Source organism: Lipophrys pholis (assembly GCF_963383615.2).
Source record: "Lipophrys pholis genome assembly, chromosome: 3".
Lineage (NCBI taxonomy): Eukaryota > Metazoa > Chordata > Actinopteri > Blenniiformes > Blenniidae > Lipophrys > Lipophrys pholis.
In genome coordinates this window covers 34,467,355-34,494,335 of record NC_137627.1, presented here as the reverse complement: position 1 = coordinate 34,494,335, position 26,981 = coordinate 34,467,355, and the positions used below count along the sequence as shown (strand labels likewise).

Here is a 26,981-nt window from a genome sequence, read left to right as displayed (position 1 = left end):
TAGGATTTGTTGTAGTTCATGTTGTGTCTCTTGTTTTTTGAGCGATTGTAACGGTCTCTGGTTTCACGCTCCTTGGCTTCCCCGTCCTGGTGTTTGATTGCTGTTCTTTGCCCTGATGTGTTTCACTTGAGTGTGTGATTGTCATCACCCGGGGGATTTGGTTTATAGTGGGAGTCTACTGTGTTTCTGCGTTATCTGTGTCCCGGTGCTCCGGAGTTCCTGTGTCTGTAGCTCAACGGTTGCTTTTTGGTTCTGACTTGTGTAGTAGATGAGTTTCAGGTCATGTTTACACATACCCTGGGTAATTTAAAAAAAACAGTGATATTTCTCTGCGCTTTTTACATTTACACATAAACCAGCTATGAGTCGCCACAAAGGATGAGTCCTGAAAACTCCGGTGACAGTGGAGATTTAAAAAACTCTGTCTCCATTTACATCTAAAGGGGGGTAGGCGGATATATACGTCACAATTCGTGACATTGTGTTTTTTCCAGGACTCTGATTGGCTATCATGGCTTAATGCTTCTCGTTACACTGCCCCCTACAGGTTTGGCTGCTCATAGCAGCTCTGAACCAAGTGGACATGCAGGTCTTTTTCTTATTTTTTTTTATGTAGAGGGGGAAATATCTGTTTTTCTAAAAACCTGGGCATGTGTAATCATGTAAGCATAACAATGTCCCACCTTGCATAATTCAACAATTTAGCTGTGTTACAAGTTATTTTATGGATAAATGATATTGAACTTGCCAATCGGTGACCTTCAGAGGAGCTGATCTGGGATTTCGAGATGTATTTGGACACTGGAGCAGCTTTTTATACAAAGTTAAGCTTCTCATCTAATTTCTTATTCCAATCTCATTATGTCTAATTTCTAGTGTCACTTCTTTTCTCTTACGTCTCATATCCCATGTTTCTCCCATCTCTCATCTTGTGTAATTTATCATTTATTTGTGACAAGTTGCGTATTTTGTGATGACATCTAAATAAAGGTGCAAAGACATTAAGAATGGAAGCTTCTGAGAAAATGATGTTTCTCCCTGAACAACTTTCATGATAATTTCTGAAGTTGTTAATGTTCAGGCTAAACAGTCCCTCCAACATGTGGCTGATTGCAGCTTTTTATCTTCTAGTCAAACGGGAAGTGGCTGAAGCAGCTCAGAGATTGTAATATTTGCTCAGTATTTTATTTGCAGCTTCGTAACATGACTCACTATACATGCATAGTGTTTCCTTATTGTCAAAAAGACTCAAAACCAAAAGTTTTTAACCCTGAAACGGTCAACTGTTCAAAAGCTGTAATTATAAAAAGCCCCTTTTCTCTCTGTCTGAAAGTCAAGCTGATCCTCTTAATGGTCACTCAAGTCTTATTTATCGTGTTTCTTAGAAATGTCTGCAACAGACTGTGCGTGTGTTTATTAGTGTTTCACAGCTTTTTAATCTCATGGAGGAAAGGGAAATTGAAAATAGGAGATTGCCCGTCTCCTTGACACAAATAAGCGTAATGGAACAATGGTTTGACATTTAACTCTGCTTTGGAAGCTCAGCTTCATCTCATTTCCTCTCAGTTTGTTTTTTTTTACCTGTCACTTTTTGGAGGAAAAACCAGATGGCAACAATCTTGATTGGCTTTTAACAGCTCTTGCAAGAACTTGTGAACTGATCCAGGTCTTAACTCCCGTGTTTTACAGATTGTCAGTGTTGTTTTTCTCTCAAAGATCCACACAGACACTTCGCTGTCTGAAACATTTCGGATGCTTTCTAAATCAGAGTACATCATATACTCCACTGAGCTTTCTCAAAGTGCTTTTGGCGGGGAAATCGAGTCACAATAATAATTGTTCACTACATAAGTGTCGCCCCAAATTTCTGTGCTGACGTGTGAAGAAAACAGCAGCTTCTGTTCTGGGTGTTTATATCATTACTGCCTCCGTGGAAGAAACCTGCACACAGAGCGATCCGACAACCTAAAAACAAAGCAAGGTCACGAAAAAAATAACAAACTGGGCTGTTAAAGCACCGTGTAATGTGTCCTACACTGTGTCAAGCATGTTTCTAGTTGTTTTTTGTAAGGTGACGCTTTCAGTCGGCTTGAGATCGACAGCAACAGCATCACAAAGGAATAAATACGGTAATAAATAGGTAGCCTTGCATTGCTGACGACGCTGCAGCTGGTCCTTGTTGAATCCAGGCTGCAGCAGAGTCCCAGTCCTACATTAGACGAGGTAATTACTCTCAAAGTCATATATTGTTCCTGCGCCCAAGGTCAGAACAAGTGAGGTTTTTGTAAGAAAAACAAGAAAAGTTGTGAGCTCTGTAATCCACCTCTTTCTACTTTCATTTTTGACGTCTTTGTTTTACTTTTCAACAAGCAGTCTCATGAGTGAAATGTTGTGGACCTTGAACCAACGATAGACCGTTGTGGTTTTCTGACCATTAAAAAACCCCACTCTGTTTTAACATTGTGGTAGTGAAGGTCAAGGTACGGTTCTTCTAACGCCACACAAGATTAGTTGATGAATTATTTCAGTAGAAGCCACACAAAGAGCATAATGATGGAGTAATGATAGAGTAATGCCAGTTGCTGGAGGGATTTGCTTCATTACAATTTTGTAAAATGCAAGAAAATACCACTTGTTAGCAATAGAAATATGCTGGATGGGATTTGAAGTGTGCATGGCTCAATCCCAGCCGTGGTTTTTTTATTCCAAACTAGTCCCAGCAGGTGCATTTCTCCCTGATTGCCTCTTTCTTTCTGTCTGGCTCTGCTGTGCTGAGGAGTGAAAATCAGTTGCTGCTGTATTTGATTTGAATAAGACTGTTGTTGCACGCCGACAATTTAACGTAATCTGTTCTTTAAATGTACTTACATTGAAACATGGGACACATAATATACAGTCGGCATCAGAGGATGCAACAGATAAAAAATGCAAATAGGAGATGAAATATGCAAACTGATGCCATGCCACATCACTGAATATGCAAACTATAAAAGAATAGAGGCCAGATGTCCGTAACCTAGATAACAACATTCTTGCAAAGCAGAAAATCTGGAACCAGACTGTATAAGGAATAGAAGAGAAATACACACATGGGTATTAGCCTTTTGATGTCGATGTCATCAATGTTTTTTACTCCAGAAGAGACATGACTCAGTTTTATAGAAAGCCTTCAAAACACAAAGAAAGCATATAAAGTAAACACAGCAAGCAAAACAATAATAAATTGTAAGGGGTCTGTATATATGTATAAGTTCTATCATGTTTATAAATGTGGCAGATGGTTAATTTTTAATTACTGGCTTTAGGTGAAGAGTTTTCAAACCTGTAAAATAGCGTTTTATCTTCATATTAGCGAGTTAACCCCTCCGAATTACCACAAAAAAAGCACAACTGAGGATGATTGAAAACCTTTCTCCCACAAGGATTTCAAGTGAAAACGGAAAACCTTCGTTGTGCTTCGGCTGTCCGTTTACACGACAACTGAAAACACTTCAACTTGGTCTCCATGGAAACGGGGAAAATGCCACGGTCATAGTAAATATTTCTTCTGTACATGTGTGACTAGATGGACAACAATGTTTGCCTTCAGGTGTCATGACTCCCAGTCCAGATTCTCCTGGGACTTGGTACTTTTATTTTGACAGTCATCGTAATAACAATCCAACTTGGTCGTCTATCCACTAGAATGTCCGTTTCCTCCCATTGTTAGTATTTATAGTGTGTTGGTCACTGCTGCATGTGTGTGGTTTTATTACAAAAACAAACAACAGCACCCACTAGTGGCTTCACATGAAATCTACATTGTTTTCTTCATTTCTGCTGTTTTGAACAGACTTTATTTTCAAAATGTTACCACTTGAACAAGAAACTTTTCGTAAACAAAACGCAAAAACAATGCGTTTTCAGTTGAAATGTCATGTACACTGGGCCTGGAACTGCTTATTTTTCCTACCAGCCGACATGGCGAAAGCTCATCTACAACACTTTGAAAACACAAGCTGACTTTTCACTGTAAATGGATACCCCTTGGTGCACCTTGAGGGAGGTTCTCTCATTCAGAGTGGAAGGGGTGTGTCGGTGACGTGTGGGGTGTGTGTTGGTGATGCGGCAGGTGTTAAAGGAGGAAGTGCGGTGATGTCACAGAAAAAATGTTTGACAGGTCTACTGTCCTGCTGTGTGAAGCAATAAAGAAAAACGACTGGACAACTCTGTCCGTCTCTGTCCGTCTCCTCTTTCACGGCTTCCACAACCCGTTGTTTTATGCTGAATTTGAATTATGGTCACATTTAGCTCAGTGGACCGTTGCATCTTGCACTGTAGACTTTATTTTCTTTCGCCAGATAACTCAGACCTGGGATTCAAACCCAGGTTCACCACAATCAAGGTTAAGACGTGACCTAATGTTGCACCGAATTATATTGAATAAAATAGAGAAAACTTCCTTTCCTCTGTTCAATCCCTAAATGCATAGGTGCTATTTTCTTTTTTTTTAATGGAGAATAAGACAAAAGTTTTCAAAGAAAAGGGAAAAAAACAACCTTTCACCATCTTCTATATCTTCAGTCAGCTAAAATCTGTGTTTCATATTTAGATAAATATTGATTTCTACACGAAAACTCCCTTCCAACCTCCACACAAGACAGCTGCAGATGTATGCAGTCATATTTGTTCTGGCATTTAAGGTCAAAGATAAAACACTCCATCTCCATTATCAATGCATTTTTCTTTGGTAAAATCTGATAATGTGTACAGTCTCTGCTTGAGAGCTACACTTTTGCTGTTCCAGTGCCATTATCCATCTTCAACCTGACTCATCCCGCTTATTCCGTTTTGCAGGATAATCCCCAAAGCAATCTTATTCTCATAGTGCGTCATCAGAAGTTGAATAGGATGAAAATAAAACCCAAATTATTTCCCTGATTCCACCGCTGCAACTAATACATGATGATGAGATCAAGGAATTGGGAATTGTGGAAATATTGGAGTGGTGGAGGTCATCTGAGGCGGTTTCCTCACCGCTCAGCAATCACACCATCTCTTCCTCTTTCTTCCACTCTGACACTAACTCGGTGTGAGCCGACAGGTTGAGGGATGTTTCTAAATCTCTTTTTTTCTCCCCCCCCGAGGCTGACGGCTGACGGCAAATCTCACACTTCTTTCTCTTTTTGCACTGTTGTTCAAATTTGATTTCCTGTATATTTCTGAAGCAGGAGACGTGCCTGACTGAGCCGGCTTCACTCTCCGGCTTATTTGCATTCTTCAATGCATTTGTCCTGATTTTAGTGCAATTCCAGTTTCAGTGGAGGTTTTTCAGTTTCATTTGCGTCCTTTTGTTCAGAGAAGCTTGTGTTTTGCCTGCGAGCGTTTCCTCTCCCTCGAGGCGACTCAATACCCCATATTTTCAGGATTTCTGTAAAGCCTGCTTTCGCATTTTCCTCCTGTCCTAACGAAGGATTTCTCGCAGTGCACTGCTTTGTTAGGTTCAAATATGTGCCTCGTCCTCGCTCCTCTTCATTTTACTTTGTGCTTCACTCTGCCTCTATATGTGTGTGTGTGTGTGCGTGCGTGCGTGCGTGCGTGCGTGCGTGCGTGCGTGCGTGCGCGCATCATTATTTCCTGATTGGAGGGAGGGAGCAGGCACCAAAGGCGACGGAGACGGAGCAGATAATGAGAGGCAAACTGTGACTGGATGAGCGTGTGCTGTGTTGGCCAAACAGGACAGGCGGTGGATATCCAGACATCCAGAGTCTCTCAGAGCCGCCGTGCAGGAATGTGTGAGAATCAGTCAGGTGGAGTCGCCTCCTGCATGACTCATCCCGTCCCAGAATCCACCGGATGACGACTTTTCAGTCACGGTGAACCACGAGGCTCTCCGGGCCCGTCTTCCTGTCAGTCTTTGGATATTTCCCCAACCTAACAGAGCTGTTCATTTACTCCGACAACACGGCGGTGACACATATTTTATAGAGCAACAAACACTGTACAGGAGGACTCATGTTGCTAAATATAAGTCTTGTGGGGATAGAAACAACTGAGATCAGACAGGTTTGTAAGTTACCGTGAATTCAGAGTCAAAGGGCATGAAATATTTCTTTTGCTGGAGAGCATGGCTGCTGTTTATTCCCACGATGGCAATGATGTAAGTTGTATATCTTTGAAAATGTAGTATTCAAACACTGCATACAAATATGACGCAAGTTTCACTTTCAGTGAGGAGACTGGCTTTAAACTGCAGTTGGGAGTTTTGTGTGTCTGTTTACACAACAACGGTGCTCGGAACTGCTGACAATGCCGCCTTTTTCTTTCTTTTTTTTTTTTTTTTTTGAAAATGCAACTTTTGTGGAATGGAGCCACTGCGCATGCATCCCACGGCTGTATTAAATAGTTCTTCAGCACAGGCACCAGTAGATTGATGATAAGAACAAGGTTTCCTCCAGAGTGCCATGACTGTGACTGAATATTCTCAGAAATCTTTAAAAAAAAATTGTATTGAAAAAAGCCGACTTTTCACCTTGTCCTCTCACTCAGGATTATGACAGTAGTTTTAAGGGGTTTGGCCTCTCAAGTTTTCCCTCGATTCAGGAGGAGCACAGGCTAATAAATAACAAAGCTACCTAAGTCACCCTGAAGTCCATAAGACAGGAGGAACCTGAACCAAGAATCACATTTTTCATGGATTAACTTATTCAGTTGTCTCTCACTCAACAGGCTGTGATGGAAAACATGCAGTTGAACAAAGAGATCAGATGCTGATGTTCCTTGTTTTACAACCATCTCTTCTCCAGTGATTGTGCACACACAGTTCCTGTACCGTCGCCCCTCAACAACATTTTTTTTTCTCCAGTCCTCTAAAAGAAACGGTACTCCTTTCAAACCTAATCTCCAGAAAATAGTGTGTCGTATTTGGGCCACTGTGGCATTTACAGCAGTCCGCCTAAAAGAGATACGCTCGCAGCAGCAGCAGCGTCTCTATTACAGATGATGGCGTATTAGTAGAAACAGAATGTTTTGTATGCCACCGTCATAAACAAGCCTCGGTGCAGGTCCACTGGTGTAAACATCCCTTAAGCCCATTCAGAGACTGACGGAGGCGCTGCGATGGCGTTCCTGTTGTTATCCTGCTACACGAGCCACATGAGATGAGCTGAACGCTGAACATGTTTACCATGCCGTCGTCCACCAGCGATTTTCTTTTGTTTTGTTTATTTGCTGCACGTAATTTTGTGTATTCAGGTTGCCATGTCAGTGTGTGAACTCTTTGTGTCTGTTTGCTGAATTCAATCGAAGTTTATGCCAAAGCACAACAAATTAGGATTCGCACGTCAATAATGAAGCGTCGCATGTAAGAAAAATAGCAGAATTGGTACCGCACATGATAAAGGCCTGGGTCTGGTGTGAAAACATTGGAATTGGAGCTTTCACACGGCCACAGAACAGGTGGGATATGAGTCACTGTGAGTAAAAAATCAGAATTGAGTCGCTTTTCCCTGTAGTGTGAACGAGGACCGAGTCATTTTAATGATGGCGAGCTGGTGCAAAATGAAGTCAGGCATGTAAACAAACCATGTTTACTAGTTGGTGAACTTTTCAGCCGTCACCGTCACAGTATGGCTTTGATTCTGCTTGATTTCTGCCTCGCTGGCCTCTCGGCTCGCGTCTCGCCGTTGCTTTGTGTCTGCGACTCTTCCTGAAACAGAGCGAGCCCCAGCGAATAAATCCAAATCTGTTTACACTCTGCAAGTCCAGACGACCGGGGACCAGTTCAGACCACCGCTGGTCCAATCCAGCAAAAAAACAACCTTTAACGTTACATTTCATTGTCTTTGCTGCTCTGTCTCACTGCTCTTTGTGTGTGTGTGTGTGTGTGTGTGTGTGTGTGTGTGTGTGTGTGTGTGTGTGTGTGTGTGTGTGTGTGTGTGTGTGTGTGTGTGTGTGTGTGTGTGTGTGTGTGTGTGTGTGTGTGTGTGTGTGTGTGTGTGTGTGTGTGTGTGTGTGTGTGTGTGTGTGTGTGTGTGTGTGTGTGTGTGTGTGTGTGTGTGTGTGTGTGTGTGTGTGTGTGTGTCTCAGCAGATGTTATGGAGGGGAAGAGCGCCATTCTGCTGGGCATGAGTCAGTGGAACTCGAATGACCTCGTGGAGCAGATCGAAACGCTGGGTCACATGCAGGACCAGGCACACGGTATGCAACACACACACACACACACACACACACACACACACACACACACACACACACACACACACACACACACACACACACACTGGTGTGTACATATTTTTATTTATTTATTTTTTTCATTTCTCTTGAGTAAATGGACTGCAGCTTCTATTTAAAAGCCACATTAAATCATTCTGGACCACGAAGGCCAAGGAAGAATAAAAGAACTGCCCTGATGTCATCTCATTGAGTTATAATGGGCACAGGGAAATATTGGCTCACTTTAAAATACACTCAGTCTCATAACAGCTATTCAAGAAACAGACACTCAAACGGGCTTCAGTGTATTGTATTTAAAGTAAATCCAATAGAAAATACCTCATGAACATCAATGCGTTCATTGTTCCTCAAGGCATAATTCATAGTTTTGAAGGATATTTAAGACACTATTAAGACTTTATTAAGCTTTTTTTTTTTTTTAATAGTGTGTTTCACTGTGTCAATAAATTTGACATTTATCTCATGATGTAAAACCCATCAGTAAGTAAACACCCCCTCTGGTGATTTTTGAAGCTTTTTCAAGTTGATAACATTGAGAATGTAAAGGTCTCATTGTAAACAAATAAAATAAACAAACAAACACATCCTCATTGTCACACTCTGAGAGGAAACTGTTTCAGAGCGACTGAAGTGCCACTTTAGAAGCCTAACAATTATGAAGTATGTGATGTTTTTTTTTTCTTTTTTAAACTTAATCTTACCACTCTGTGCTTCTTGTCACTACTGCATATTTACCTCGAAACAAGCAAACTGCTGTCGACTTGCTAAGATTTCGTTGAACAAAAGAGACAAGTAGCTTGAACAGACTTTATTCTCTTCAAGTGAATATAAGATTAGTTGTCCTTTTTATTTTGGCTCTTTGGAATCGGGGTAATGTCAGTACTTTTGAAGAAGTTTCAGTCAGTTGTGCAGCTTGTTGAATATTTGTTTCAGTGTTTTTTACATCTATTACTTCCAGGAGCATAACTGATGTATGTTTTTGCTCAGAAAATATCAAAGTTGGAAAATAAATGTGTCTGTGAGTTGTTCTCTCAGATGTTTCTTTCTATTCAGTCATTTACAAGCTGTATACGTAGGGATTATGTGGAGTTGAAAACACATTTTACAGCTGAAGTCAATGTAAATAATGAGGTTGAATTACAAATATGAAACAAACTTCACAAATTCCTAAATGTAATCCGCTCAACATCTATGAGGTTTTATTATTATTATTTGTTTTTATTAAAGCAGTTATAATTCTTCTTCTTTATAGTGAAGATACATGATATCCTTTATTTATCAAATAATAAATAAACATGAGAAAAAGTATTTTATGTTCAGTGGGCGAGTTTAAAGTAAATCTCTAGACAGATGACACCATTTTAATTAGATTTTCAAAAGCAATCATTTTTATCTTTTTTTTTAGTTCTTCTCATGAAGTAGCTTTAAATTGAAGCTGTTAACATACATTACGAAGTGGATGAACAGACAAAGATCAGTATTTGGTGACTTTATTGACACAAATCTGAAGGAACTTTATAGAGATTTTGTTCCAAACGTCTAAGATTTGTCATGAAATCCTTCCGCCTGTTTCTAGAACCTGGATCTTTCCTGAGTCGTAGCTTCTGTGGAGGAACTTCATCACTTCTTCCACCTGCTGTTCTTTATTTTGAAGACGATTCTTTGAATTGGTGTTCGTGGTTTGTGTTCCCGGTGGCTGTGGCTCTTTTACCTTTTACCTCTTTCACACACGACCACGTCAGTCTGTGGCGTTTAGAAGATTGCTTTCATCCACTCAGAAAGATATACAGATCTGAAACCGCTTGACCTTCTTCACCGGTCACTTGTGTACTTTGTATTGGCTCCAGTTGTTATTGTGTGGGAACAGTCACTCTGCCAGGAAATGAATATTGTTTCCCTGAGAGGGAACGAGAGCTGGGACACTGAGACTGCAAATCATCCGTTCATTTTTTTTGTTCAAACAGTTATAGTCTCAGAGTCCATGATGTCAGTTGGCATTTTTTCCCCCCAAGCGAAGCATTTTCATCACTGAAATGCACTTCAGTGCATAAAACAGTGAGTGGAAAGTGTCAGCGTTCACCCAGCCTGCTGCTGAACGCTGAGTCAGACCTTTTCAGCTCAGTAACAGCAACGCCTCTGCTAAAAGCTCCTGATTTATATTTATAGTGCCTGTTCACTGTAAGTTGGTTCACTCTAAAGAAGGTGTTGACAGAGATTTGTTTGCACATGTGGTGTACAGTTTTACTGTGACACTGAAGCTCACAGGAAACCCGAACATCTGAAACGAGGTGTGTAGCGCCTAGTTATTATGTAATAACACTACAATATGTAATAATCTGCAGCATTTTGTAATAAACTTTGTCACGTTTTGTTGTAACTTGTTGCATATTGCAACAGTTATGACTAAATGTGGGTGTTTAGAGCCACATTGTGTAATTATGTATTACATTTTCAACTCATTATGTAATAACACCACATTTTGAAACAATCTTTTTAATAAACGTTGCATTTTGTAATAACTTGTTACATATTGCAAGCGTTATTACAAAATGCGGGTGCTCTCCTTTATTTTTAAGAAAATTTATAATTTTGTGCATTATGTAATAAATCATCAAAATTGATACCTTAATGAGAAATGCCATTATACCATCAGAATAACATTAAGCTTTCCAGCTTAATTACAATTTATTTAAAAGAAAAGAACTAGTAGGATGTATTATTGCTCAGGCCTAAATCAAAAATAATTGTATTCATTATGATGGAGAATTTGTTCACAAGCTAGAAACTAATGCTGCACTCGTCAATTATTACCGACACAAACATTTTGGGTGCACTGAAATTTTGCAAGACACAAACACATGCAATCTGCATTATGTTATGCAATTACTATAGATTATACAAAGCATAAAAACAGAAAAACAAACATTTCTTACATTACATATTGCACTGTTGTTACATAATGCGGCGCTACAATATGGAAGCTGCTCAGATCAGAGGAAGTGCAAGTCGTTTCCATATTTTCCTGAGCTCTTTGACAGCACACAGAAAAGGTTGCTTGTTTCAAAAATAGTAAAGAAATGCATCCCACATAGCGCAGGTTATCATTTCAAACAATAAAAACAAAGTGATTTTGGCCCCCATGGGTTGATAATTATTTTTTGTTCTTTATCGCTTCAATAAACATAGAAGACAAACTCATAGGGAGCAGAAAATAAACACAAAGGCAAAGTGTGTTTGTGGCTCCTTCTCTAAGCCTGGTCATGACTGAGGAAGAGCGCTGCGCTTCTAACGTTTGCATATCATCTCCTGCCCTTTCTGCTCCACTCTTTATTTATGCGCATTATAAACACCGGTTATAATGAAAGTCAGAACCTTTATTCATCTCTGTATGAAGCTGCCATCACATTTTATACATAACTTGAACGGACTACAAATTATTGGAGCCGAGTGTGTCAGGTTTGGTTGCTTTTACATTTTTTTTCCCAATCCAATCCAATCCTCCAAGAAAATGTGTAATTATTCACCAGAATCATAAATAATGGAGCTTTTCTTTTGCCGCTCTGCTTGATGAATAACATTTACTTCGATTGTACTTTTAAATGTATTTTTTTTTTTTTCTTCTTTCATCCTGCTTGTTTCATGTTCACCCTTTGTGAGCGCTCTGGCTCCAAGCTCCAGGGGATTAACATGGCAACTTCACTTATTTATTTTTGCCTCGGCCTCAGATGGAAGAGACTTGTCTTGATCCTTCTTTGTAGTGTGGGAGCTTTCTGAAGTAATCCACTGAATCAAAGGTTGCCTACATCTGTTTTCATGTTGTCTTGTAAGAAGAAATGGTGCCATGGTATGATGTTGGGATGTTATTTCTCTTGTCGAAAATAAGACTCATCCAATAAAGGAAACACTCAGAAGTATGAGGTCATGGTGTTTATCTGTGTTATCTTCCCAGGCGGGATTATAGTGTCTCAGTGTAAACAATATCAGAGTGACTTGAACAGGTGTGTGACAGATAAGCCATGTGGATAAAACACAAATGCGTTGAAATGACATCATTATTCATTAATCGACGAACCATGTGCATCTATACTAAGATGGGATAGTTGTGCATGGCAGCAGAACAATTTTATTAATAACCCGTACTAGTAAGAGGAGTATCAAACATCATCAGCATGCAGATGTTAAATCAAGTTATCATCCCCTCTGTGAGAAAATACCTTCATTTATCAAAGTCTCTGGTGTGAATATCTCACCACTTCAGCCAAATAACGTACTGCTTAGAGGTTTGACGGTGCTGTATTTTCAGGCAATAATAGAAAATTAAATTTGTGCATTTAAAGATCATAAGTCAGCGCAGGGGTTTATTCAGATCAGTGGATTTTAATATAATCGTGCACAATGGGAGAACTTGTGTCAGAGGAAAAAATAAAAAAACTTCTCTGGATTAAACTGCTGCTAATGTTTTGTGATCTTTTCTCCGCATTACAGTTTTAGGTGTCAAGGTTAATGTAGAACGTGTTATTGAGGTTCATTATTCTTGCTGGAAATCCTGGATGAAAACCTGCTTTAATGGAAGCTAAAACTCGGGGGGGTAAAAACCAATCGAATACATTTTAACTCCACAGTATAGAGCAAAATCTCTCCTTTTATTACATCTCCTCTGTGCCTCCTCTGCTGCTTGGTAGCAGGCTTCTTGTTTGTTGTTTTGTTTACTGATAAATGGGCTGGTGGTTGTTGGAAAGGTCAACGCTGAGGTTTGACAAACTGGAGTGGACGCTTTTACTGGCGGCGGTTCAGTGGCGGCGCAGTCGCGTCCTGCAGATATGAAAGGCGCCGCTCCAGCAGGGATGTGATACCAAGTAGAAGTGGGTGTATTGTGAATATTTTTGCTTCAGAACACTCATCTCTACACCAGTGATGACCTATGAAGTCGTCCATACCAGCATTGCTGCTAATTTATTATCGTGGCATCACAGAATATGTTACTGGCACCATTTTTTATACAAAATAAAAAGAATTAGCGTTCCACTTTTTTTTTATTATTTTTCTTAAACCGACAAAAACAAAATTCAATGAAACAGACAAAGTCTGTGTATTTTTCTTCTGCTCTGCCTCCACACTTCATTGTTTTCCCTTCTGTTGACGAACACATCACACTGTTGCCCTGATGAGTCAGTCATCGTTCGCTCACTGTATTTTATTCTTCTGCAGCTCAAACATTCATGAGCAAATCGTTTGTTTTACGGCAAATAATCTTGATTAAAAAAAACACATACGGATTAAGTTTTCAGTGATTTAGTGATGGAAAACGATCCAAGTTGCAGGCAGAGGAACCAGAAACACAACGTGAGATTATTAGTGTGTGTTAATGACGACATTAATCCAGAAACCAAAACCTTTTCAAAATGAGGAAACAAAATGTGATTGTGATCTAATTATCCAGAGGGGAAACTCGTCACCATCAACAGATCAGGCAAACGTTCAGGCCACGTTTACACTTTATTAAAAAACTGATATTTTTCTGTGTTTGGGTCCGACATTTACACATAAACACAGCTAGGAGTCGTCACAAACGATGAATTTTGAAAACTTGGTTCGATTCTCAATCCGCACTGTCAAAGTGTCTTTGACCAAAACCTTGTAATTCAAATGGAGCGCCTTACTTATGGCAGCCGCGTACATTGGTTCGGAGCAGCTGTGGCTCAGTTGGTAGAGTTTTTGTCATTCAGTTGGATGGTTCAATTCCCCACCTTTCCACAAGTCAAAGTGTCCTTGAACATGACTCTGAACCCCAAGCTGCTCCCATTGGATGTATAGAGTGCCTTCCAAGGCAGCCACATCCATTGGTTTAGTGGGTAGCGGTGGACTTGGGATCAGAAGTTTGCAGGTTCAATTCCCACTGCCGACTGGTCACTGGTGTGCAAAATCCTTGACCCCCATCAGCTCCGTGATGTGCTAGTGTAATAGCATGGGTCAATGTGGGAATACTTAAAAGAATAAAGTATGATTAGTTAGTTAATCTACTAAATCTCTGTGACCTTATCTCGCAGTATGCTCATGGAAGGTGCATCGACGAATGATGGCTGTTCTCTTGCCAGAGTTGTTCCAATCTTGTCTTATTATCCTCCAGAATTTATTTAGTGAACCATGTATTGACTCCTGAAACAATGACGCCTGATGGTTGTCTTTTCACCATAATGTGCCTGTTAACATGCAGCTTCCTGTTTGCACGCTCTGCAGAGCTGCTAACATATCCAGGTGAGTGTAAACACACGGGACAGTGAGATCCTGTCATAATTGATCGCTTTCAGCTGCTGGTGCCCTCACTTACTAAAAGTCTGTGTTGAAATCGGATGACGAAACACGAGAGGCATCGTTGTGCAGCATTTGTCCTTTAATGACAGCGTCAGGTGACGGAGCTTTTCTACATTAAATGAAGTACACATACTCAGCATCCGTTAAACAATGTGACGACTGAACATGTGCTGCTTTCAGGGCCTGAGTTTACGTGCCTCATGTTGAGTCTGTGAAGGTCTAAAGCTGGTGTTTGTGCATTGTTAAATGTGAGTCATGATTATGTCGTCAGTATCTCTTCTGCAGAAGCGCTTGTTTCCCCCCACTGTTTTCAGACAGCCGCCTGCAGAGACCATCCCTCTCTGTTTCCTAATATCTCATATCTAATCCTTCGCCTGGAACAGAAACAGCGGTGCAGATTTTATGTACATTCAGTAGCAAATACAATGTGAAACAGTGCCATGGACCAAGTGTTGGAACGCGAGTAAAATTACATAACTTTTCTTTTTTCCCCCAGAAAAACAAATCATCAAACTATGAGTTCACCCTGTGGTAACTGGGGGATGGAATTGAAATATGAAAACAGCCCGTCGCTGTTGAGAATTTGATTTGGACTCTCTAAATATTTGTAATTGCGTTCTCCCTCTCATCCTCCCGCCGTCTCCCATCCATGAGTTGCAAAACAGCATCAAACTCGCCCTGAATCCCAGAATAGAAACGCTCCCCAGCAAGCTGCTGCATACAAATGTGCGGATGCCCACTGAGGTTCTGCTCTGTTTGTTTACATCCTGGACTCCAGGGGCAGAAGAATATTAAAGACATCAATATAGCTCGGCCAGGATGACCAAAAGCAACAGAAAAACATCTAAATATATCAGTGTGAGAGCATATGCTGCTTTAGCAACAGAAAAAAAGGATTTATAATTTTGTGGATTTAAAAAAAAAAAAAAAGTATGAGCCAGTGTTGAAAGAAAAAGTGACAATAAACAACAGAGAAAGACTCAATACAAGATCCTGGAGCTCAGCAGTCATATGGGAGCCAGAGAAGGAGCGACCTTTAACCCCAACGCCATTCTCCACCTGAACTTGCATTAACTTCTTTTGTGCAACGTCACAAAGTTTTACTTCACACTGAGCAATAGATTTAGACTTAGACTTTATTTGTCATTTAGATTTACAACAAAATTAATTTTCGGTGCAATGGCTCAGAGCTACGCAGGAATACTGACAAACAGTATATGGGAAAAAACCGTTTAAAATATGCATAAAATATTACCACATTCAGCTGTTCATCCTGCTGTTTTAATTGGTGCTTTAACATACCTCCTGTTTAATATGTACAATACTACCTACTACCCCCACTCCACGTAATCTAATTTCTTTTTCTTACTTTTTTAAATATATGCAGCTCTTGGCCAACAAATGTGTTTTTTTCTTTCTGATTCTGGTCTGATTTTGATTTGCAGAGAACTTAATTCATGGTTTCATATTAACCTTTTAGTTATATAGCACCTCATGCATTTTGCATTTAGCCTTTAAAAATGACCCTGCATTACACGCTCTACTGTATTTTAATTTTTAACCCTGCAGTTCTTTAAAGGCACTGTCCAGTTTTCTCTTATACCATTCAGTCAAGTGCAATAACGATCAAATACAAGAATTCCGCTATTTTGTCTGTAGTTTTTGTGGATAATTGTATTTGTTGTGAATAACACATCCGTCTGTCAAACCACCTGCCTGCCTGCTTGTGTGCTCTCTGCCGAAGGCTTCATTGTGGCCGAAACAGCCACTGTGGGTTTTTCAACAATGGCAGCAGCCGAGGGATCTGAAGGCAATGAGCCACTATGTTGTAATTATTGTGTGTCTGTTATTATCTGGTTTGTTTTGTGGGGAACTGAGGCGGGTTTTCTCTGATGGGAAGGAGACATGTACCAATAGAACAGTGTGTCACACACACACACACACACACACACACACACACACACACACACACACACACACACACACACACACACACACACACACACACACACACACACACACACACACACACACACACACACAGGCTACTGTTATCTCCAGTGTTATCAACCCAAGCTTAAATTAATTTCTTAGCCACCAGGATGCTGCAGACAATCTGTAAACTTGCCCATAACTAGAGGCGGAAATTCTATTTCTTTTCATTTTCTTTTTGTGGTTGGAATATAATAGCAAAACAAATAAGCAGGGCTATTCGTTACAGAAATATTACTATTATGACAATATTTTCTTATTATGGAAACTCAGGATTCAGTCCCTTAAATGCACTTGTTGTTATTGTAGTCAGAGAATTGTGGTGATTTTTACAATGAGCGTTCAAATCTGATACCAGTGAAATGAAGAAAATGTAGTCTTGTACCAAGTTTGAATGGGTTTTCGACAAATTGAAGCAAACAAGATGTGTTGCTTGTTTAAACTGAATCTTTATAGAATTACAACTTAATTGGAGATCAGTTTCCACTTCCACTAATCCAACAGCAGAATAGAGGAATGGCACAAGGGGGCAGGAGTAGAATTACTTTACAAGTGCATTATTGTGTATATATTTGTTAATTTTTTTTGGGCCTCATTCCTGGAATTAAAGTCTTGAATCACATCAATTAAAAAGATCAACACTAAAATATGTTGGAATTTAGCAACATTCATACATTTTCTTTTTCATTTTGGTTTTCATTTTCAAACAGTTAAGAATAAGTAGTTTTCTCAATGAATGTTGATGAAAGGAAGGGGAATGCCGAGCGCCGCTCGGTGTCTCCTGTAGGATTTCCTCCCATGTCACTGGCATGTCTTTACTTCATGAAGCTTTAATTCTTCTCTACATACAAATGAGCAGAATTAGCGTCTGAATTGTTTTTTGAGACTCACTAATAAAACGAAAGTCTTCATATTCAATCTCCTTATTGTGTTGCTGGAGTCGACCAGCTGCCAGGGGGAAACTCACGAGTTTCAGAGGAACTGAATGCATTCTGAACGTCGACTGCCTTTGTCTGCACACTGTCATGATGATGAGTGTGTTTTTAAAAAGCGGCTGAGGGGAGTCGCCAGAGCGGACCTGAACAACAGCTGTGTGAAAAGTTTTGAAAATGCAATCGCAGAAACTAAAGAAATGGAGAGTTGGACGGTACTTCTGTTACGTGACGTTTTCATCTAGAAATATTCCAATGTATTTAGACATGAGCAGATCCAGCTCTTACAATGGTTCAGAGCCTCTAATTGGTTTCTGCTGAAGAAGCGCAATGACGTAATTATGTGCTCTTTGTCAGGTGTGATGCACTAATAACCAGATCTGCTGCTGCTTCCATCACTTCAGCTGCCTGAGAGCTTGTGAGCTCTCATCAGCGGAGTATGATGAAGAGAAAGACGGATTAGCTTGAGCATTCAGTGACTGCCATTAAAGTGTCTTCCATGAAGCCCAGAAGGCGTCGCCGGCCGCCTGTCAATCAGGGCCGTGTAATCACTGAGCTGCAACATCCACTATCCTTTAATCTCAACCAAGACAAGGTTATGATCAATCTCCCTCTCTTTTCTCAATTATAACTTTATCTTTGTCATCAGCTCCATCCAGTCATGCAGCAGCCTCCATCTTCCTGGGGTCATTACTGCACAAGCAGGGACAACTATTTACACTTTCCCTCCCAGTAGGAGCGACGACACACTGATGAAAACCGCAGTAAGACACGGAACCGCCCAGAGCACAACTGGCCCTTATTTTTCCGCTGTACTCCACTTCTTCATCTCTGCTGGGTGACATCTTGTGATCTAATGTCGGCCGCCGCTGCAGACTCTTTCTGCCTCCCCGTCTGTTCCCTATACAAACACTGTAGTCTGGATATTGACGCTGTGATGTTTTCTCTACCTCCTTCTGTCCCTCTTCTTGTGAACTGAAGGATGATATGGGCAACCTGGAATAGCCAGAAAGACACGTGACACCGACTAACTCTTACTTGGCTGCTTCCTTCGTGTTGTGCTGCCAAGCTGGAGCGACATGAGCCGAAAAGATTTTGTCAGTTGAAGGAGACGGTTTGTTGGGAGCCACAAAGTGATGAGCCTCGCCGAACAACCCAACGCAGCATTTTCTATCTGGCGACTTCGTGCAGAGCGAGGATGTGATTTCACACAAAGTGACCCAGAGAGAAATGTATCGAATGAGAGAATGATTTTTCATTTTTCTGTGGAGCACCATGGCTTTCTTTTCTGCATGCGCCCCGTGGCTCTATTCAGAACGCATGCTGCGAGAGACACAAAACACAAATTTAGGGTCTGAGACTCATCTGTATTCTGCACGTGTGTCCCCACAGTCAAGTGATTTTTAACACACCATGCTTGCAGAGGCACAATTTCTCACTTTAATTTCCATTGAATAAGTGTTTTCTGTCTTTCATTTAAAAGCAACGCTGCTATAGAGGGTCATAACGGCATCAAATAGAAAAGCAAATCATCCACAGAATATTAATGAAAGTGCAAATAAATAAACAACAAACAGATGGACAGATTAGATGATGGGAAAAAAATTACAGACCTTATCACTCATTTTGTCAATAGATTCTTTTGTCTGTTATTCTGTGTTTCTGTATTTCTTTGTACTCGCATGCCTGCGAGGATTGTTAGTGTGTGTGTGTGTGTGTGTGTGTGCGTGTGTGTGTGTACACGTGCGTGCAAATCTACATTTGTGTGCTCATGAGCACGGTTGTCTGACAGGATATGAAGCAAGAAAGGCTGTGTGATCGCACGGTGCGAGGAGATAATCACACCAAAACAACACTGTCGTCGCCTGCAGGTCCACAGAGGGAGGGAGGGAGGGAGGAGGAGGAGGAGGAGGAGGAGGAGGAGGAGGACAAAATGGAAAGGAATTAAAACACTTGATCCTTTGGAAACCTCGACGGATTGTTGCAGTTGGTGTTCATGTGCTGCATGTAGCTGCCATGACGACCCAATCAGTGTCGTACCACTTAACTCCTGGACATATTACAGTGTTTGATATTTTATTTTCACAACATAGAGGATTTATGTATCCTGAACAGAACAATATACCCATATGAAAATATTTACCGTCAACCCTCATGAGCCTTGGCGGCCTGTTGGGCTGCATTTGCACTGCAAGTCTCCATGCTCACATCAGACTTGCTGTCAAAATCAATTTTTTTGCATGCTTATGTAATATTGGTGTAATATGTAATACATTTTCAAGTCATTATGTAATAACGCGCATTTTATAATAACTTGTCACATATTGCAACAGTTATTACAAAATGTGGATTAAATGATTAAATGGCACAAACAATCTGGTTTCATTTCTTCAAGAAAAAAGAAATGACTGGTGGAAATACTGACTGGCTTGTAACTTTAAAAATCTACCAGCCACAATGACAGGTGATGTAATCAATATGGTGCAAATTAATTCCTCAGAAGTCATGTGACCTCTTTAACTGACCACTGTGCTGGATTTTCCTCCTGTCGAATCGCCTTCATTCTTTTCATTTCTTTACTATTTGTTCACTATTTATGCGACTAAATAAGCTTGATGGTCACAGATTTGATGATGTTAGAGATTCAATGTTAAGAAAATCTGATCAGCACAACGATTGCATTGGAATATCTAACTTAACTGATACCCGTCTGATTTATTTCCACATATGAATGACGCCTGGATCCGATTTCAAAATATCTGAAAGCATGCATCTTTTTTCATGCTTACGTCGTCCAAAAGCAGATCCAATCTGTGTCACATAAGAAAAATGGGAATTGGATCATGTTGCACTGAGTGACGCACACTTGGGATGTGATTGTCGCAGGTTCAATCCCACAGCTGGCGGGCAGCAATGCTGCTAACGCGTTACTCTCAAATTACCACTTTTTACAGTAACTTGCAATCTAACGCGTTACTATTTCCAAGCCAGTAATCAGATTAAAGTTACTTCTCCAATTCACAGTACGTTTCGATTGTAGAGTTACTGTTGTAGAATTACTATTGTAGAGTTACTGTTGTAGAATACTAATGTGGCATTGCTATTGTATAGTTACTGTTGTAGAGTTACTGTTGTAGAATACTAATGTGGCATTGCTATTGTAGAGTTACTGTTGTAGAGTTACTGTTGTAGAGTTACTGTTGTAGAATTACTATTGTAGCATTACTATTGTAGAGTTACTGTTGTAGAATACTAATGTGGCATTGCTATTGTATAGTTATTATTGCAGAGTTACTGTTGTAGAGTTACTGTTGTAGAATTACTATTGTAGCGTTACTATGGCAGCATTACTGTTGTAGCGTTACTATTGTAGCATTACTATTGTAGCATTACTATTGTAGCGTTACTATTGTAGTGTTACTATTGTAGCGTTACTATTGTAGCATTACTATTGTAGTGTTACTATGGCAGCATTAAGGCCCATGCATACGCCCTTTTTGAAGCCATAAGAACAAGAAGAAAATTCAGCAGTGACATCAGCCACATAGAAGGGGAGGGAGGGGGGCCGGGGGGGTGGGGCCCCGAAGGTGTTGAGTCGATCCTGGTCACTTTATCTCTGCACAGTTCTGTCCGTCGTCTGTTGACGTGAGACGACCTTGGATAGTTCTGATTCAGAAACAAAACAGAAGCAAATCTCGTACCAATGTTCAATGCCACCCTCAATTAATTTTAATCATCCATGTATCTCAGCGAGTGCTCTCTAAATTCATTTGAAAAAGAAATAATTGATTTTCTCTCTGATACATACATATAATAATTTGTTTCAAAGAAAATTAGCATCTTCTTTAGTGCTTATTTTGATTCAGGATGAAGAGGCGTTGTACACGGACCCAACAAACGCCGGGGGAAGGCGTCATAACATCTCGAGATGTCCACTCAGGAACTATGTTATTTTTATTATTTAGTTGTTCCAAGGGTCAGATGAGATGATTAATACCAGTGGTCTGTCTGCGCTGTGAATATGAGGCTTGTTATCACAGCAGAAAGAGCACATTGCTCGCCTGGTGTTTTCACACTCTGGATTTTGTACTGATTAAGCAAATGAGTTGTAACGTGTTAATTAGTGAGATCGAGAGATGTTATGATTGGATGGAGCCTAAATGGATGTTCCTCTCATCCCTGTGCTGTGTGAGATTTGCATTTGCTCGAGATGCATACCTACTGATGTCTTGAAATAAGAAAGCCAACAAGTATATTTCCCACAGGTTGAACTGACTGTTTTGCATAAGACTGGGCAAGAAATCCATTTAAATCAATTCATCGAATTTGTAGCTAAAAATTCAAGTTTTTTTTGACACACGGTTTTTCTGCATTCTTGGCGTTCCGTTCTACCGTTCCTTGTGTGTTTCTGCAGTTGCTGTTGCACTTTTGCTTAAACCTTGGTTAATGCTTGTAATTTGTTGAATAGCAGAGCCTCTTTCACATTTTATTTTGGAATTGTTTATTTGTATTTTAGCTCTGAGGACAATCACAGCAATAAAGTCGCACTTTTGACAATACTATATGATGTTGGCAGTCATTTTTAAGTGGATTGAGAGAAAAAAAATCGAGAATTGAAACTCAAATTTTTCTTTAATAAATCATAGATTGTGGGGGTGGGGGAGGGTTAAGGTCAAATCGCCGAGCCCGAGTTTGACATTTATCCTGTGAGGTACCGCCACACGGGTACTTATTATCCCATGTATGTGTGTACGTGAGAATACAGGTAGGTAGGAAGGCATGTATGTATCGGAACTATTTCATGCTATTCAGGGAATGTGTGTGTGTGTGTGTGTGTGTGTGTGTGTGTGTGTGTGTGTGTGTGTGTGTGTGTGTGTGTGTGTGTGTGTGTGTGTGTGTGTGTGTGTGTGTGCGCCCCAGTGTAAACATGTAATTTCTATACTGTATGTACAGACATATTTAGGTGAGAACACGTCAGGGAATATTTGTCAGCTTTCTCCATCCATCCCTCTTATTCCCTCGACTGTCCAGGGAGATGATAGATATCAAATGAGCCCCTGTTGGCTCGCTTCTGCCAGCGATTACATTAGTTTTTAGTTTTTTTATACTCTACAGCTGCCTCAGCATATAGTTATACAGCAGATGGAATTTGTCTTGAACAGATTTTGTGTGTGTGTGTGTGTGTGTGTGTGTGTGTGTGTGTGTGTGTGTGTGTGTGTGTGTGTGTGTGTGTGTGTGTGTGTGTGTGTGTGTGTGTGTGTGTGTGTGTGTGTGTGTGTGTGTGTGTGTGTGTGTGTGTGTGTGTGTGTGTGTGTTCTCTGCAGGTACAGTAGAGCTGGTTGCGTCTCCTGGGGTGTTTATTTTTGCTGCAAGGCGACGAGACAAGAGTCTGATTCCAGCAGCAGGGAACAGATGGTCCAGAGTGTTCGGCAGCCTATACAGTGGCAGGGGTCAGAGGGGGACTGTTCACCCAGTCGAGACAAATGAGCTCCCTAACCTCTGTCTCGCTCAGCTACAGCGATTTCTTTCTGTTCTTCTCAATTTCGACAGTTTCGCCTACATTAGCCTAACTGATGGCGATATAAGAATGTATTATTTGATCAACACACACAATGATAAAGCAGGGCTGCAGTGGTTAGCATTCGCCTCTGATGCTGAGAATGGCCCCAGTTGGAGTTTGGGTTCAGTTCAGGTTCCTTTCTGTGCAGAGGTTGTATGTTGTCCTTGTTTATGCATAAATACATGTACAATACTGGCACAGCATTTTACATGTAGTTTTACTATCAATGCTTCACTGAATTACAAGGGAAGCTTTTTTTTTATGTGCAGAGAAGCTCAAAATGTTTTCATCGGACTTCAAACCCACTTTCGGCTCATGAACCAGAAAGTCCTCATGACCTGAGGCTCTTCTTAGGTGTGTGGACTGAGGGCATGTCAGATTGGAGCCAGACCATTAAAAGCTTTATAAACCAGGACAAGAATCTTAAATTGCTGCCTGAAAGCAATCCATACCCACTAGAGATTTTTGAGTAACTCCAATATATATATATATATTATTTTTTTTTTTCATCCTCATTTGAACGCTTTCAGCTGGAGTCTTATTCAGTTGCAGTCTATAAGCAGAGAAGCCAAAGTATCTGGTAATTTCTTCACAAACTGGTATTCCCAGACAGCACGCCAGACTGTTGTGCTTGATTTAAGACAAGAAATTGGTCTGTTTCTCTGAGTGAAAAACAATTTGTGTCTAGCTTTTTCCGATTCGACCATCAATCAGTCTGGACCATTCGCGTTTCAATCACTGATCCGGCTCCTCAGAAAGCTGGAACGGCAATGTTCCCCTCTTTTACGTGTCCCTCAAAACAAAGCCCAACCTCTGTACCTCTGCTGTGATGTAACCAAGCTTCTGTTCTGGTTGTTTCTCATTCGATTTATCTGCATGTGTGCATTGGCCATACAAATACTCCAAAGATAAAAACATGGAAGGTCGTCAGCTGCGGTGAGATTTATTTTTATATCAAAAACAGATTTAATATGTGAGCTGCTCTATGAAGCAAATTCTCAAGACGGACGAAGTCTGAAAACTATTTTACCTCGTTTTAGTTGAAATATCAATTTGTGTCTGCAGAATATGTTCAGTTCAACCATGGTGGTCTGACATCCATCCATCCATCCATCCATCCATCCATCCATGAGTCATCCACATAGAATCTGGAGGTCATAAGAATATGAAACCTTGATTGACGCACACTGAGCTGTATTCAGACTCGCCACTAGAGCCTCGTGAACAGCATGAAGTGATGAAGCCACTTGGGCCAAACGTCTCCCAAGACAAATAACCGAATCCAGTTGAGCTGGTTCCGTTTGGGAATCCTCCGAGCTGGAGAAAAGAGAAAATACTTGGACAACATAGAGAAATGGAGACCTGGACAAGCAGAGCTAGGGGACATGCCTGGGACATGTCACCACTTCATAACACCAACCTTGAGTAAACGCACAGGTAGAACATGCAAACTTCATGTAGAATCACCCCGGGCCTGGAATCAAACAGGTGTATTCTTGCTCTAGATATTTCAGGGAGAGAAAGTAGATCTAGCTTTCTCCACTAATCCAAACTCTCTGTGTGAACTGAATGAGTCGCAAAGAGTCCAGGAGGTCCTTCACCTCATAATCAGTGCCGCTTATTTGATTGAAAGCTTAAAGCTCATTCACTATGATTAATTCTCTTATTAAGCTACGTAGTTTGTTGTGATTGTTGTTTCACACCTGGGTGCCAGAACAAGATCATAATCAGCTCTTACAGGTGTCAAAGGTTGTTGTTCGAAGGAAGAAAATTTCTTATCTTGTTGCGAGAGAATGTGCCTTTTCTTGGGGAGCGTCCCTTATCATTTGAGCCGAAAAATTAATTTGCCAAAAGAAGACAACAATGGTGTTTTTTTCTTTTTTTTCTGCTCCTCTTCCACAGATAATCCACATGATACTGTCGCTCTGTAATGAGTTGATTCTCACTCCGGCAGGACGTTTTTCCATTTTCATAGTCTTTGGTACGACATAAATCTCCCAGTCATTTCCCTCTGACTCTCGAAGCTTTTGTGTCTCTCGCCCCGTTAGGAGGTGATACGAGTGTAAAGTGTGTTGGAAGTGGTTGAGACCCGAGAGGAAAAAGATAAACTGAAAATCAAAACACGGTGCATGCCAGAGACAAAAAGAGCAGCCCGAATATGGGAAAATGACATTTTAACTCATAGTAATAGTGACAAAAATGGCACAAAAGATGTCTTGAAAGAGCGATCAATGGATCAATACCTCATCCTTCCACATTCAGCTGGAGTAGACTTCATTTTTGTGGGGTCAATTTTCCTCTTTTGCAGATTGTGAAATATTCTCCAGCATGACGACAGATGCTCAGCGTTCGGCTCGCTGGGCTTTAAGCTGCTGGTAATGGTCATGCTCAGTTGTGACATTGTCAGCTTTCCACCGACTGCCTCCGACATGAGGTTTTGATCTTCATAAAGCACAACTGCAACGTCAGACAATGAGGAAAGGGGGGGGGCAGATAATACCAGTGAGGTCTGCCAATAGGAACACGATTTTGTCAGTTCAGTCTCGTATCTGATAAATGTCTCATTTAACATTGAATTGAGGAGCAGCTCAGCATGTGTGCTGCTTTCAGAAATGATGAGGTGAATGAAGCTCTGCTATTTCCTTTCAGTCCTCTTTCCTCCAATCTGCTGAACGCAGCTGCTTGCTGCAGATTTTACTAATGTTATCCTAGTTTTTTTATGTTGGCCGTGTGGACGTGTGTGCTATCCTCAACTTTTAAGGATACTCAGGTCAATTTGACATGTATACAGTCAAATACACAAGTATAAACATACCAAAAACATATGCTACACAGCTGTAGAGGACATATTGTTTTGTAATTTTAAAATGTAAGCATTTTATTATTTTATTATCTGTGCTGTTTACTCTCTCTAGTGTGGAAACTTGTACCATATTGAAACACTCTTCTTCTACACTTTGGGCAAAGGGAAACTGTCTAAAATATACACTGCTTAAATTGCCTTGGAGCTACTTTTGACTAATAGGAAGACAGAGGCGGTGGAGAACGTATCACATGTATTAATTATTATCATTGATTTTCATCACCTGTATTCAGTATATAAAGTAATTAATGTTAACTGTGATATCTTTCGTTTCAATTGTAACTCGATTCATGACACTCAAGTCTTTCTCACAAATGACTGGATCTGTTTTGAGGCTTTGGTGTTTGACTGCAGGAATCAAAATCACATAATAATTTGTATCTTTAGGTCTTCTTAGTGTTTTACAATGACCGTCTCATTACCGAGGCAAAATTCAATTAGATTTTATGGCTGTGGATCTGTCTGTGGAGTCAGATTACATCAGCACAACATCTGGCACTTCTTCAGTATCACTGCGTGTTTTTGACAGTGCGGTACTGAGAAGCTCATACATCCAATGTGTGACCTGCTGGTACATCTTGTCTTTGACTCGACGGTCGCTCCGTGAAAGTGCTTGGAGCTGGAGGAACAAAGTGTGTGAGTTCATAGCTTTATTTCTGTGCTTTTTGTTAATATTAGATTTTCATCTCGATCTTGTGAGGCCGTGTCAAGAAACATTAGTTAGCACTCTTTCAGTGAGATTGACCAGATTGTTGTTTGTGCTTAATTAAAAGTTTTCCCTGTGAGTGCATGGGTTTTCTTTAGGTGCTCCAGTTTTGTGATGAACTGTTTTTAAAACTGTGGTTAATCGCTGTCTTCCAGGCAATTAGAAATGTCACTTATATATTCTATTTAAAGCAAGTTTATTTATTTTACACCATTCACATATAAGGCAATTCACACTGCTTTACAAAGTACACAATTATGCAATCAATATAAGCTTGAAGGTTCAAGGTGACTTTATCTTACAATTCACACAGACATTTAAAACAGGACAGTAAAAACACCACAGACAGAGACAGGCACTCGCAGGCTCACTGAACAGGATTAAAAGCCAAACGGATTT

At 40.4% G+C, this 26,981-nt stretch overlaps 1 protein-coding gene across 1 annotated transcript in view; it reads left to right on the top strand.

Annotated features, from left to right (window-relative positions):
• The window catches only part of pitpnm3 (PITPNM family member 3), a 131,753-nt gene that overhangs the window by 49,353 nt on the left and 55,419 nt on the right, over window positions 1-26,981 (top strand). The window contains exon 3 of the mRNA XM_080460449.1: window positions 8,068-8,178. Coding sequence (XP_080316575.1) covers window positions 8,068-8,178 — 111 coding nt within the window. The remainder of the gene's footprint in view (window positions 1-8,067; window positions 8,179-26,981) is intronic.